Source organism: Alligator sinensis, unplaced genomic scaffold (assembly GCF_000455745.1).
Source record: "Alligator sinensis unplaced genomic scaffold, ASM45574v1 scaffold196_3, whole genome shotgun sequence".
In the NCBI taxonomy this organism is placed as follows: domain Eukaryota; kingdom Metazoa; phylum Chordata; order Crocodylia; family Alligatoridae; genus Alligator; species Alligator sinensis.
Window position 1 is genome coordinate 1,713,307 of NW_005842264.1, and position 15,808 is coordinate 1,729,114.

The 15,808-nt window shown below is 42.1% G+C and overlaps 1 protein-coding gene across 7 annotated transcripts in view; it reads right to left on the reverse strand.

Annotated features, from left to right (window-relative positions):
- PPP1R9A (protein phosphatase 1 regulatory subunit 9A) overlaps window positions 1-15,808 on the reverse strand; it is a 110,962-nt gene that overhangs the window by 55,952 nt on the left and 39,202 nt on the right. For 5 of the 7 annotated variants that reach the window (XR_003095038.1, XM_025209010.1, XM_025209009.1 and 2 more), the window contains exons 5-6: window positions 15,235-15,370; window positions 3,260-3,415 (exon numbers count right to left, since the gene is read on the reverse strand). Coding sequence is in view for 6 of the 7 variants with exons in the window: in XM_025209010.1 (XP_025064795.1) it covers window positions 3,260-3,415; window positions 15,235-15,370 (292 nt within the window). In the remaining variant the exon portion in view is untranslated. Of the gene's footprint in view, window positions 1-3,259; window positions 3,416-10,569; window positions 11,036-15,234; window positions 15,371-15,808 lie in introns of those variants that run through there. The other 2 variants (XM_025209013.1, XM_025209011.1) reach the window with 2 other exon arrangements.

Here is a 15,808-nt window from a genome sequence, read left to right on the forward strand (position 1 = left end):
CCCGAGGCTCTGTCCAGCTCCCTGCTGGGTCCCTGTAGCCATGCATTCCAGACCTGGGCCCTAAGCCCCACACACCACTTGAGCTGGGCAGCATCCCCAGCCCCAGCCCTGCCCAACTCCTTAGCTCCCTCCCTATGGGGACCTCAATCCCCCTCCCCCCAGACTTACATGCAGAAGCTGCTCTCCAGGCTGCCTAAGGGCCATGTGAAGGCATGAACGTGCACATGCACATGATATCCCCTGGCTGATCTCCCTTCTCTCTCTCCCCCCAGCCCTTTGCAGGCTGGGACTCTGCCAACCTGCAGATAGCTCTTTGCAAAAGTGGCAAATTCACACATTTCTCCGTTAAAATTACAAATCTGCATTTATCTTGGTTGAAAGGCAAAATCCACCTTTTTTTCTGTTTTTCCATGGGAAATGGAAAACCCGGATCCCTGCTCATAACTTTTATTAACAAGCATATTGCCTTGGGATGAGATGAATTAAGGCGGAGGTTGGCTGCTTTAGACTATGCCCTTCCCAGAGGTGATGCTGCAATGGAAAGTCCATTCCTTGCAGCTCTTTGCCCTTTCTCCTAAGAAAACACATGAGTAGGCTTATTAGTAAAGAATCTTACAACAAACAAACAAACAAACAAACAAACAAACAAGCCCCAAACTCTCGCATAAATTATAATCCACTCAGGTACAGATGGGTTTAACAGTTATTTTTTACACTTCCTCTTATTAGGTAAAAAATGAATACTGATCACTGAGTCATATAATTGAATCAATACATGCTACAGCAAATCCATTGGTATAGAAGCAATTCAAAAGCAGAAGCAGCAAAATGCTCCTTTGCTTAGCCTAGATCTTTGAAATGTCTCTGTTTAGACAAAATCAAATTGTGCTTGCAATATGGAAGGGAAATACATATTTTTGTTTGATGGAAGGCAGAGATGTTTTAGTATAGTTCTGCATTAGCAATACATGGGTGAGGTAAATGACTTGACAAGCAAATCTGCACTTGAATTGTATAATATTTCATGTATGTATCTTGAGGAAGGAGAACACATTTTATTCCATGGTTGTTTAATGTCACGCAAATACTTGGCAATCAAATATTATTTCATATTTTCCTATATAATCAGTATGGTGCTGATAATACTTTATTTTATACATATATACATACACATACATACATATATACATATACACACACGCACACACAAATTTCTTCCTCAAAATCTTGATGAATATTGATAAATTTATTTTCACAGCGATAGAAACAGTATTCTGAAGATACTACCAAGAGAAAAAAGATTTACAAATTAATTTGTCTAGAATCAGAGGGTATTATTGGCAGGAGTTGTGTTAGGGGCTAGCAGTGTACATGTATATCTAGCATCATATTTCTGGATTCTAATGGGATAAAACAATTTTTAAAAATGTCTTTCCTACCAATATTGCCATACTGAATTTATGCTTACAAATATGCACACACTATATAAAAACATTTAAAAATATTATTATTACTACCTAGCTCCTGTATAGTACTTTTCATCAGTAAATATGAAGGCATTTTCCAGAAGGTGATATTATCCCTATTGTACAGATTCATAAAATGGAGGTCTAAGGTGGTGAAAGCATGTGCTTGAAGTTACCCAGCATGTATTCCAATTGCCTACTATAGGAAAAAATTGTAGCAAAAGGCATAAGATGCTTAAATAGCATGCCTGTCAAATTATCTGAGCATGTTATCCACCTACAATATCTGAATTCAACTAACTATGCTGAACTGTTATGTTTGAAGATTATGTTCAGCCACTTATTTAACACTGTCACATCTCCAGGATAAGAACAAGAAAGAGTAGTGAATCTTTAAATACAACCCTAGCAAAAAAAAAAAAGAAAAAAAAAGTGCACTCCGCAGTGTGGGCAGGAATACTACATCTAGTGTTGAAGGAATTCTGGACATATACCTTGGAAAATACCTGAGTATGCTCTTTAATATCAATCATACAAGTCTTTATTGTATTAAATGTAATCAACAACATGTATAACAGCTACAGTCATCTGAGTTAGTAATCAAAGATTTCAGCCCTTATGTAGGTGGATATATGTCCTGCTCCATTTAGATCTAATTGGATTTGCTTGCCCTTCACTGCTTATGCACTTTGCATATACCAAGTGCAAGAAGAATGTAAACACTACCAATCCAGAATGCTAGTTTTACAACCACTCCTTACAAGTACAAATGACTATACAGAAGACAAAGGAGCGAGAGAACCAAGTCACCAGTGAAGAGGGTCCACCAGTGGGGACTGACATACTTTTGAATAATGCTAAGCACCTAATACAAGGAGGGCACTGACTGAATGATGATGTGGTTATCTTCCACATCCATTTCCAAAGGCCAATCAATCACTTATATCTACAGAAAAGAACTGGCTTTGTGGAAGGGGGATCCTGTTTTGTTTAAATCTCCCGTTTTACAAAATGTGGATTCTGCTGTTCACCTCGCCTGTGAGGATCTGACTGCTCCTAAGCTTTCCAAATTCACCTTATTTAAATAATATATATATTGTTACCTACAGAGAAGTGGGTATGAATTTACCACCACATTTGGGGTATGAATTTACTGATTCTCTTACCTGGGCCAAACTTAATACTAGCAAACACTACCTAAGCTTTCTTCCCTCACAGAACTGCCACAGCAATCATATTCCACCCTGCAATATAATATGCCTGTTTCTCAAGTCAGGAGCCTTTCGTGAACTAACCACCAGACATGCTGCATTACAGTCTATTTAAGAGTGTTTATGTGAGATGTGTAGAGGAAACAAAGAAAAGACCATTACATTCATTTTATTTAAGTTTAACCAGTTTTTCTAGTTGTAGAAAGATAATCTAGAAGGTACTAATGGACTAACTCGCATCTTTATTTTCCTAGCCAAAAACCTGTAAAGTGCTGAGACATAAAAGTACATTTTTATTGAAAACCCATCAAGCCGTAAATTATACTCAGTTCTAATAAGCAGCTTTAATGATTCACGATTCACAGAGCCTTTGTCAACACAACAGTTACCTGACAAAATGTATTTAAAACAGCTAAGAAAATCTATCTCCCTTAATTTTAAACAGAATTGCTCAAGCCATTTATGAGTATTGATTAAATAAGCTGGAAATCAATTATATTAATCAAAGAGGAAACCAAAGTATCAAAAAATATATTTATTAGAATCAATGCTGCCCCAAAAAATCCCAGACCTAGAGCTTACCTCTTTGAACTTGTGAGCAAGCTTAGTGGTGTCCAACTCGCTTGGGGAAAACATGTCATCATTTTCAGGCAGATCAAACACTTCAATTGCCATGTCACCTCCTGGCAAGACAGGTCCCATGTCTTCATCTTCTTCATCAGTAGCATATTCCCCTGTCTTAATGTTATGGAATTAAAACACTTCAGTATCCTCTCATTAGGCCTGGGTTGTTTGCATGTTATTTAAAATCTAAGGGTGCTTATACATGTGCAGCGAGGCTACTCCAACGTGCTGTAATTACAGTGCATCAGAGCAGACTTGATTAAGTCTGCTGGAGCATGGTAATTACCATGCTCCAGCAGACTCCAGCATCACATGCATCAGCATCCCCATGCTGAAAAATGGTGACAGGGCCACTTTAACTATACCCCCACAGCCATTTTTGAGCATGGGGATACTGATACATGTGACATTCCAGGCACTCTAATTAAAGCCTCCCCCGCCCCCCCCCAGACACACACTCCTGGAACATGTGTATAAATGCCCTAAATCTGTAACACTTAAAAACTTTCTAAAACCAAGTTAGTACAGAAGCACAGAATTCTGCATGCAACGATGATTATTTCTTTTTTAGATCTAGCATAAGCAGTTGTGGGTTCCAAATGATACGGTAGAACCGTTGTAGTGGTTTAGCATCAGAGTATAGGAAAACAAAATCTAAGTGCTGCAGCACTTCCAGAGGAAGTCAGTTTTACTATAAAAAGCTTTTCTCAACCTTTTCCATACTGGGACCCCTCTCCCTTCTATCTCTTTTCCCATACACAAACCCCTCTGCAACTCAGTCAAGACTTAGCTGGGAATCTCCATTATCAGTATGGGAGGAACTGAGTTGGTGGTGTATAACTCATGTTGCCTTCATTATTGCTGAATTCATAAGACAAAAAAAAGATGTGTATGGAAAGACACATTTCTGAAGTAGTCGTCACTGGAATATAAAAATTGGTCCACTGAATTCACTGGCCAAACTGCCATTAGCTTCAGTGGAAACAAGATTTCACCCTGCATGAAAAAAAAATACTTGTACTGGTTTTGAACAGAAGCAGTGGGTGGTTCTTTGGATTGTGAAATGTTAGCTCTCTTACAGAACAGGGAGAATATTGAAAAGCACAGCATGGTTCAAGCTATTTTTTAAGTAAGAATAACCAGCATAAAAGCAATGAAAAGTGCTTATAATGACTGGAAAACACCAATGAATATGCACTAAGGAGAAAAACCATTAAATGAGGACATTGATAATTATGTCAGATAAAAGTTAATGTCTCTTATCCTGCACACTGTTATACTTGTTATAGAACTAATCAAGCCTACATTCCAGTATACGAGAAGGGGAATGGTGTGCTGGGCTCTCTGACATCTGGATTTCCTCAACTCTGAAGGGCTCTTCAAGTGCCACTTAAGATAGCTTCCCTTCCTTTGTATTATTGGACTGGCGTACAGGTCAGTCTCTGCCAGGTGAGCCCTCAGCATTATTATTCTGTCAGCAACTAACTCTGTGAATTTGGAAAAGTCACTTACCAAATTTACTCAGATACCATGCACACCTTTGCCCCAGCCCCCTCCCCACAATTTTAGTGTCTTAAGCAGAAAACTGATTTTCTGCCCAGAATAAAATCACTTGCTTTGATTCCTGCTCTACCAAGCAGCAGTTGTGGTATTACTATTCAAGCAGCTAAGGGAGTTGAATACTTAATGAATTGTTCTTCACTCCACAGATATTAATGACATCTTTCATTTTTTAATGGTCTTGATGTTCCACTAATCAAGCTAACATTTCTTAGAGCAATTTTGCTGGCTGCTCCTGGTCTCTCTCCTCCTATTTCACAGCCTTGAAGACTCTTAAGCTCTCTTAAAAATCAGAGATCTACCTGTGGACACCAGCCTTCAGCAGCAGCTAAGATTTCAGCTTTTAGTTAAGCAGGAAAAGGAGAGTGAGTCATTTGAAGATTAGGCACTGGGAAAGTCCCGTTTTTCTTCATTCTGCCTTTCCAAAAAAGTTGTATATTTTACTTTGGGGCATGTTAGATGCGAGAAAATATGGTATTCTCTCTCTTTACATCACCTTCCCTTTATGTAAAAATGAGAAAAATACACAGCACACTCACATTTTATTAAGCTTATTCAGTGTTTGCAAAGTACTTTCAGATCCTCAGAAGAAAGTGAACAGCGTTATCATCACAATGTTCAAAGTAAGCGCTAGAATAATTTTTGTTAAAAATTATTTTTAAATATTGGGAGAGATTTGCTAAGGCACAGATTACAGTTAGGAACATAATGTCTATTCCCTTTCAATGGAAATTAGCTGCCCACCTGTCATTTTTGACTGTGAATGTCTTTTATATTATCATCAAACAGCTCCAATAGCATACCGGGCACTTTACGTTAGAGTATTAACAAATAAAAGAAAAAAAAAGGAATGTTAAATTAATGTTACGGACTATATCTGCAAAAGGAGACCCATTTGTGTCTTTGCGTCAGTAATAATTTTATACATATTCTGCATAAGGAGAATTTTATACATATTATAACACATATTGTCCATTAGACATTCAGTATAGTCCATAGCAGGGGTGGGCAATTATTTGGGCTGGAGGACCACTCAGGGAGTTTTGGTGAGCTGTCATGGACCAGGTCAGCACATTCCACCCTCCCCCCACTACAGCTCATCAAAACTCCTTAAGTGGCTCTGCTCCGTACTCGGCCAGGCGGCTGGGATGGGGCTGCAGATGAGCGGAAAACAGCATCTGGGATCAGCACAGGTGGGCGAGGCCAGGATTGCAGGGCTGTGACAACATGGGGCCGGGGCCCAGGGCACAGCCACAATCCACTCCCCACATGGCCCTGAGATAGGCACTGGTTCTGTGGGCAGGGGCAGGTGGACAGTAGATCATGGCTCTGCCCCCGGCCCTAGACCCACACGGACAAGGCACACAGCTTGGCAGATGGAACAGGGCTACGGATGGGTGGGCAGGGAGCTGTGTCCAGGAGTGGGATGGGAGGGCAGAGCCAGGCCTAGGATCACAAGACAGTGACACTGCAGGGCTAGGGTCCAGAGCAAAGCTGCAATCCCTTCCCTGCATGTCCCAGTCCATGGAACCAGTGCCTGCCTCAGGAGCGTAGGGAGTGGACTGCAGGTCTGCCCCAGCACCTGGTAGCTGGATTTGCTGCTGGTGGCAGCTGGAAGAAGCTGCTGCCACCAGGGCTGCCTGGAAGCAAGTCTGGGAGCAGCGCCACCCCAGCCCCACTGTATGCCCTTGGGTAGCAGGACCAGCCACACGCACCATTGCCCAGGCTGCTCCCTATGCCTGGCTTGGGCTGGACCGAGGGATCTGCCACGGGCCAGACAAAATCCCTTGGTGGGCTGGATCCAGCCCATTGGCCATATTTTCCCCACCCCTCTTCTATATAAATGCAGATACTTACTATGTAGTTAGTGCTGAAATAGGATATTCAGAGCAGTTAAGCAGTTCTCCAAATTATGTTATTTGTTATATGTTCTTTTCCTGCTTTTAGTTTTGTATCCAATAATATTTTCCTTTGTGCAAATACTTATATACAGGGTACTTTTACTCACATGAGTAGCCCATTAAATATAATAAGAGTATTCATGTAAGCAAATTTGCTCGGGTTTATGTTTGTAAAACCAGGCTCATGGTAGAAGAGATAATTTATTTTCCGACAAACTCTGGCCTCTCTCATGTGATAACATATTTGCTGTTTTCTTATTTTAAGGATACTTTATATTAGCAGAAATTTATTTACTTTCTTGTTACTGCATTAGAATTATTTATGATATCAGCACAGCATGGAAAACAAGCACTTGCTCCCACTCTGAAATCCTTGGGCAGGGCTCCAGGACAGCTCTGAAAGCACTGTGCATGTTGTTAAAGTGAGAGTGGCAGATGTCAGCAACGTGAGTTTAAATTTTGTATTTATTAGGTTTCATATTAAAGCTAGTAATTTTTTAAGTATTTTTCATTTCTTTTTTATAGGACATTTGATCTAACTTGTATATGGATACTTAGCATTTGAGGAATATTCTACATCAAATTATTCAAATTTTAAACCAGGTCTCTTTTGGATCTTGTAATGCCCATCGATATCTCTTAAAACTAAGAATACCGCTAACTTAAACTATAAAAGGCATGGATATTCCTACTAGGTAGCCAGATTGTCACTGTATTCTAATGGAAATAATAAAAACAAATAAACATCCTAGAAGAGAGGGACAGGCTACAACTAGATCAAAACAGGATACAGAGGTGGGCAGATGAGAATAGGATAGGTTTCAGTACGGACAAGTGCAAGGTGTTGCACCTGGGGAGGAAGAACCAGCAGCATACCTACAGGTTGGGGAACTCCCTTCTTGTCAGCACAGAGGCAGAAAAGGATCTTGGTGTCACTATTGATTCCAAGATGAACATGGGCCACCAATGTGGGGAAGCGGTAGGAAGGCTAACCATGCCTTGTCATACATCCATAGATGCATCTCGAGCAGGTCCAAGGAGGTTATCCTCCCCCTCTATGTGGCACTGGTCAGGCTGCAGTTGGAGTACTGTATCCAGTTCTGGGCGCCGCACCTCAGGAGAGATGTGGACAGCATCGAGAGGGTCCAGAGGAGGGCTACTCACATGATCAGGGGGCAGCAGGGCAGGTCCTACGAGGAGAGGCTACGGGACCTGAACCTGTTCAGCCTCCACAAGAGAAGGCTGAGAGGGGATCTGGTGGCTGCCTATAAACTTGCCAAGGGAGACCAGCAGGCAATGAGAGAGTCCCTGTTCTCCTGAGCACTACCAGGGGTAACAAGGAACAATGGCCATAAGCTGACTGAGAGTAGATTCAGGCTACATATCAGGAGGCACTACTTCACAGTCAGGGCGGCTAGGAGCTGGAACCAACTTCCAAGGGAAGTGGTGCTCGCCCCTACCCTGGGGGTCTTCAAAAGGAGGCTAGACAGCCACTTAGCCGGGGTCATTTGACCCTAGCATCCCTTCCTGCCCATGGCAGGGGGTCGGACTTGATGATGTGCTTAGGTCCCTTTCGACCCTACCAGTTATCAAACTATGAAACTATGAAGTTTGCTCAAGAATTTTCAATTATGCTAGTACTCTTGTGAAACTTTATATATAAATTCAAGTGATTTCTACTGAAGTAAATCACAAACAAATTGAAATTCCATTATGATCTACTTGTAAGGCATTTTTACTTCAGCCGCTATACCTACTTACAGGCACAACCTAAATTACACTGCTTGCTCCCTGTCAAAGAACTGAGGAACACCTCAAACTCATGCACAAGGGTGTTTCCATTGGTTGTTACAGAGATAATAATCAGTGCAACTTACACTAAACTTCTGAGAGTTTGATGTTTATGGCTATGTGCAGATGCTACACTTTGACTTAACTAGGGTTAAGTCTACCAAAGTACCAATCCATACTGATGTTCGGGGAGATTAGATTGGGCAAAAAATGGCCGTCTGGATCATAACGAACATTCCATACTTGTTTGGAGACCCGTCCCGGGGCTGGGAAAGCCTGGCTGCTTGCCATACATGGAGGCAGAGATCAGACTCATTCAGTGAACTCAGGCTTTGTCTATACAGAAAGCAATCCAGGTTAGCTAAAACTGCTTTTTAAACCAATGTTGAATGTGTGCAAAACACATTGGGGTACCTGTTTAAGGGCGGCATATATTTAATTTGATTCCCTAGAAAGAAGTGCAAGGCAATACTAGTGTGGACATGCAAGAAAATCATACTCCAGCTGAGGGTGGCCAGTGTGAATGCACTCAATCATTTTCTTCCAGCAGATTCAAGTAACTGAAACAGAAACACCAGAGTCCTTGGACTGAGATGTGTGAACCCTCTAGAATGTGTGAATGGCATAGGCTCATTCATAATCCCACTGAAATAAGTGGGAGTTTTGCTACTGATTTCAGAAAGGGCAGGATAGGATCTTCATAATACAATACATGATATGAAAACTATAGCTAAAAATGAACAAATGTGACAATTTAAGGGGACACCTATATACAGTTCATAAATAAAATTATGAATAAAGACAGGTGCCTGTTACATCAATTTTGTAAGGTAGTTCAGACCCTCTGCCAAGTTAATAAACTAGATGTAAAAATGTAATTAGTGTTTTACAAGCAGCAGCAAAGCACTGCCAACAGTTATTTGCTTCAAAATAACAAACCTTTTTAAGGTAACAGTTGCTATTGTTATTGTTGTAGCCTGAGGCTCCTTGAAATTCATTCTCAGTTTTCTAAAGTAGTTGACAATAAAAAAATTTTAAAATTATTCTGTAAAGTAGCTGAATATATACTCTGGGGGCAAAAGCTCAGTCTCTGCAGTCCTCTTCATGGAGGGTAAAATTCACACCTATGTATCTAGGTCAGGGGTCAGCAACCCCCAGCACATGTGCCGAGCATGGCACGCAAGGCCATTTTGCTCGACACACCACTGCCAGCCCAAGCTCTAAGCAGTTGCTGCCAGCCACGGAGCCTAGGCTGCTCCCAGCAGGCAGCTGGGAGGCTGCAAGCCCTGCTGCAAGCAGACTGGGCTCCATGAGCTGGCTGCAGCTGGGAGGCACTCCAGCACCTTCCAAGGTAGACATTGTGGTTTTTTCAGCACTCCGGCCAAAAAACGTTGCCTACCACTGATCTAGGTTATCAGACGGCCACTTCACTACTCCAGTTCTGTTAAGCCCAGATACATAGGTCTTTGCTAGCTTTTTATCTAATATTATTACTTCCGTTTTTCCAGATACCGAAGCAGACAATACCATAAAATAGTCTAAATTTATAAAAACAGTAATTGTATTTTATTTTCTCATCCAAAACAGAAGAATGTTGATTCACATGCCTCAAAAATCACATGCAAAATAAAAAAGTAGATTCAATTTTCTTCATATTTACATTGTTTTAAAGTGGGGTAGCACCAGTGAAACTGATATGTCTGTGACTGGGAACTCTGATCAGCTGACAGGGAGTACATGGTGCACTCTTCTGGCTGGGAGTCAAATTTGCTATTTGCTGGGCAGGTGGAGCTGGGATCGGGCTCCCCCTGCACTGGTAACATGGAACAGTGGGTTCTGATGCAGGATCCCACAATCACACCTCCTGCCATGCATGTGTGGTATGGCAGGAAGTGTGGGTTTTAGGATTCTGCATCAGATCTTATAGAATCTTTATTTTAACATTTGTCAGGGGCCTCTGAGTGCAATCTCTATTATATTGCTTTGTGTTCCCTAAGGTCAGTCAAGAACAATCACCTGTAAGCATCATCTGTTTGCCAAGTTCATTTGGTTCAAAACACAGAGGAGGTTGTTCTGATGTGGTAGTCGCACCTCAGCTCTGGAACTCCCGTCCCCTGCAGCCCACAACAGCCTGAGCCTGGAAAACTTCAAGAAGTATTGTAAGACCTTTTTATTTGGGCAAGCTTAGTTATTAGCAGGTAATATTTTATGTTTTTATAATTTATCTTTGGATTTTTTTATTGTGAGCTATCTTCATTCTTTTTGGGGAGTAGGGAATATACATCTAATAAATAAATGAAATAATAAAAACTGAAAATCTATTCAGGTGATGACTCATGGTAAATGAAAAAAATAATGTCACTCATTTGTCAGTAAAAAAAAAAGAAAAGAAAAGAATTTTATCCATGGTAAGAGAGTATGTAGAACTTTTCAAATTAGCCACAACATTTACTTGATTATAAGATGAGGGGGTTTTTCCCCATTCAACATAGGGAAAATCAAGCCTCATCTTATGATTGCATACGACTTACCTAAAATGGGAAAGGCACATGGCCAGCCACCAGAGGGTGCCTGAGCTTAAAGTGCAGGGTTCCTGGTTGGCTGGTCCAGGGTCACTCCAAGTTGCTGCCTGCCAGCGTGTGATGAGTTGTTTTGGCACCCGCTGGCTAGAAACCCCACATGCAGCTTGAAATGACCTGTCAGGTGCTGGCCAGGCACTGTCCCATAGCTTGAAGAGTTTCTGGCCAGCACATGCTGAGTTTCTCTGAGCTGCTCTGCCCCAGCAACAGGTGCTGGAGCAACTCGTCACATGCTGGCAGACCAGGCGGGTCTCTTTCTGTGTGTTGCGCTGCTTCAGCAGCAGCTCAGAACAACTCAGCACATGCTCCTGACCAGAAAACCTGCCTGCTGTGGGGATGGTGCCTGGCTGGTGCCTCTTGGTCGTCTCATGCTACATGCAAGAAGCCTGGCCAGCACATGCTGAGTTGGCAGTGGCTGGGAGCGACCTGATCATCTGCCTGCCGGGCACCCAGCATGTTGTTCTAAATGAAAATGCATAGGCAGGTCATAATTCTGACTGAAATTCAGTTAGGACACTAGGCCTAACACCCCTACTTATGCACAAATTCCACACTAGGCTAATATTTTATTATTGGTATATTATTATTGGCTCACAGTAGCAACAAAAAAAGAGCAGGGCCATATTGCATGATGGAGACATGACACAAATACTACAGGTCTTGCTCCAAAGGGTTTTTTGGTACATGACATAATGCAGTAAGTATACAGATAACAAAAATGAATCCACATGAAGGAAAAAGGTAGAAAAGGAGTACGATGAGCAAGTTTTGTAGAGGGTTCTACCCGAGAGAAGGCAGTTCCATTGACGTTGGGTGCCTATACACATGCAGTGAGGCTGCTCTGACATGCTATAATTACAGCACATCAGAGCAAACTCAATTAATTACCGTGTTCCAGCAGACTCCAGCTTCAAGTGTATCAGTGTCCCTGTGCTGAATAATGGTGGCAGGGGGTGCTTTAACTAAAGCTCATTCGATGAGCTTTAGTTGAAGCGTCCCTGCTGCCATTTTTCAGTGTGGGGATGCTGATACACGTGATGCTCTGGGCGCTTTAATTAAAGCAGCCTCCCCCCAACTCCTGGAGCACATGTATAAACACCCTCTGTGTCCCCTCACACTAATCTAGAAACATAAGTGTGGTATTAACTTAGGAGAAAGTGTCACTTACTGAATCACCAACATCCTCAACTCTAGGTTTCACTTGAAGCTCTCTTCTCTTAATACTGACTCTAGTTAACTGATGACATGAGAATAGACCACAGCCAAACTGCTGTGGTAGCAGACAGAACATTACTTATCTCACAGAAAACTTGTTTCTTCAGGATGTTGTCCCCAACGTTGGGGTGCCAATTTATGTGCAATAGGGACAGAAAGGGATCATGCAAGAGGGAACCTGATTCTGTAGCTCAGTTAGCAGGATGCTCTCTTGGGACTGAGCCCTGGTTTCTGCTCAAAGCAGTCTTCGTGTATTTTAATTAAATAATACATTGGAAAAACAACACAGAGGGCAAGGTCTAGAAACTAGAACTCGGGATCATAGGGGAGAGCTTTTTTCACTGGGCTGTGAGATCCTAGTGAGGGTTTCTCTTGCTTGCTCTCAGTTTTGGTCCCATGAGTACTACAGTTCGTTCTACCAACTGGCCTAACTTCTACAGGAGGCAGGGGGAACATCCTCAGCTCTCTACCGAGCTCATAACATAGCCCATCTCCTACTTCCTGGACAAGTACCTTTACCTCTTGACTACTGGAAAAAAGGAGGCTGGGTCCTTCTCACAGAATTATTGGTAGAACCATAGAAAGTTAGGGTTGGAAGGAACCTCAGGAGGTCACCTAGTCCAACCCCCTCTCAAAGCAGGACCATCCCCAATTAGATCATCCCAGCCAAAGCTCTGTCTAGCTGGGTTTTGAAGACCTCCAAGGATGGAGCTTCTACCACCTCTCTGGGTAACCTGTTTCAGTGTTTTACTACCCTTCCAGTGAGAAAATTCTTCCCGATATCTAACCTAAACTTTCCTTGCTGCAACTTGAGATCATTGCTCCTGGTTCTGTCATCTGCCACCACTGAGAACAGCTATGAGTTTTCAAAGATGATGGCCAATGGCTCTGCAATCACATCAGCACCCTTGGGTGCATCCCATCCAGCCCTGTGGCCTTGTACACGTCCAGCTTTTCTAAGTAGTTTCTAACCTGTTATTTCACCATTGAGGGCTGCTCACCTCCTCCCCAAATGGTGCTTCCCATTGCAGTAGTCTGGGAGCTGACCTTGCCTCTGAAGACTGAGGCAAAAAAGGCATTGGCACTTCAGCCTTTTCTGTATCCTCTGTCACAAGGTTGCCTCCCCCATTCAGTAAGGGACCCACACTTTCCCTGATCCTCCTCTTGTTACCAACATACTTGTAGAAACCCTTCTTGTTACCCTTCACATCCCTTGTTAGCTGCAACTCCAATTGCACTTTGATCTTCCTGACTTCATCCCTGCATGCCCAAGCAATGCTCTTAGATTCATTCTTCCCTAGTTATTTGCCTAAGTTTCCACTACTTATGCACTTCCTTTTTGTGATTTATTTTACTGAAGAGGTCCCTGCTAAGTCAAGCTGGTCTTCTGCCATACTTGCTACTCTTCCTGCACATTGGGATGGTTTGTTCCTGCACTCTCAGTAAGTCTTCTTTGAAGTACAGCCAGCTCTCCTGGACTCCTCTCCCCCCTCAGACTAGCTTCCCAGGGGAACCTTCCCAGGCATTCCCTGTGTGAGTCGAAGTCTGCTTTTCTGAAGTCCAGGGTCCTTACTCTGCTGCCCTCCACCCTTCCTTTCCTCAGGATCTTGGACTCAATCATCTCCTGGTTACTGCTGCCCAACTTGCCATCTACTAGTATATTCCCCACCAATTCTTCCCTGACATGAAAGAGGTATATGGCATGCAGCCCTACGAATTCAACCTCCTCTTCCCTCCCTGACACCTCTCCCCCCTCTCCTCCAGTATGTCCGTTGTTTCGCTGTCCTACAGTTACAGCTTTTTTCCCACTATTTTGCAGGGTAAAACTACATTGACACATAGTAGGCCTGGAATCACTGAGCAACTTTTAGGCAAGACAACTGTGTTAGTGAGGAGAAACAGAGTGGTGAACTGCCATACTGACATGGCATGGTAATGCAGCTGCCTTTACCCACTCTAGCGACTAATTTATGCAACGATACAGATATCATACATGTCAGTCATACATGTCAGTAAAGACTATGCATGTCAGTGGGGTCAATAAATCTGCATTCTAACCACTAGAGAACTACCACCCATCCCTCAAAAATTAAGAGAGATTTAGCTGAAAGTTTAAAACCAACACTTCACATCTCATATACCAGGCATTGAGAATTACAGGTTTACAGTCTCTCCCCACACATACCACTACCTAAAAATCAATTGCCAGGAATATTAAGTGAAGACAGAATGAGAATAATAGTGAAAGAGAAAAATAATTCTGCAATGCATTAGGAAACCAACTTCCTTTCATTAATACAGGCACAGGAGACATCCCCACAAAAATAATGGTGCTTATACAAGCGTCAATCAACTTGACATTTGTTCTCCTAGACATTTGTTCTCTTATTTTAAACTCATGCAGCAAAACACAACTGTTCCTGAGGGAGGACTCATGGTCACAGTGTGTGAAGTAATAATTGGAATCTGTTGTGGAAGATGGGCAGAAAGCATATCATGGTATAGTATAATAAATCTAAGCAAGCACTTCTAGGCTGTGTTAATGGGAGAGAGAATTTAGATAGCCTTTCCCCTCCTATGCAATAGTTGAGAAAAACTTCTATCAAGCATTAGTGAGAGTGATAGATCAGATACTGTGCTAACACAACACAGCCCTCATGTTAAATAGCCATGAAAATCTGTACTGATTCAAAGACTTTTTGCACTTCAAGAGTGATATGCTCACAGAAAGAGCATATGTGCAAGTAAAACAGATAAGTTTTTTCATTCACATGGTAGAATGGATTTGGCTTTCACATGACACCAGTTTCATTCATTCCATCTCAAGCCCTGTTGAAAATGAATACAATAAGGTAATGAATAGGAGGAATGTTAACAAGCATGTTACCTCATCATCATCTGCATCGTATTGTGCATAATGTTGCTCCAGGAGTTCTCTCTGGCGACGCTCTTGCTCTAGGGTCTGGCTAATCAGCTGAGCAACCTCACTTACTTGTCCTGGTTTTTCTCGTCCAATTACAAACCTGTGTAAAATATTATTAATTATGACTGTCTTGAATCTTTTAACAAGCTAAATTCAAGCTCTGTTTGATTTTGGTCACAGACGTGCATATTAACTTTGTAAAACCAGTGCATGAGCTCTTGCTTTGATATCGCTATGGTTGTTCCTGCCAGTGGAGCAGCAATGTAGATGAGACATGAAATGATTAGGCCAGGAAGTGACTATGTAAAAAAATGCTATCAATGTCATCAAAGTTCTGCCTCCAATTTTGCTTCTCCACATTTCCACCACCATAGAACCTTCTGAGTTTGAACTCTCCAGATTTGGACCCAGAGCAGAGAACGGCTATTACTTATACCATCACTTCTAATTCCATAATAGCAATAAAGTTTCCTGCATAAGTCTGCAGCAGCTAGCTACACAGGAGTAATTGAAAGAGAACTCTGCAGGCTGATAGGGA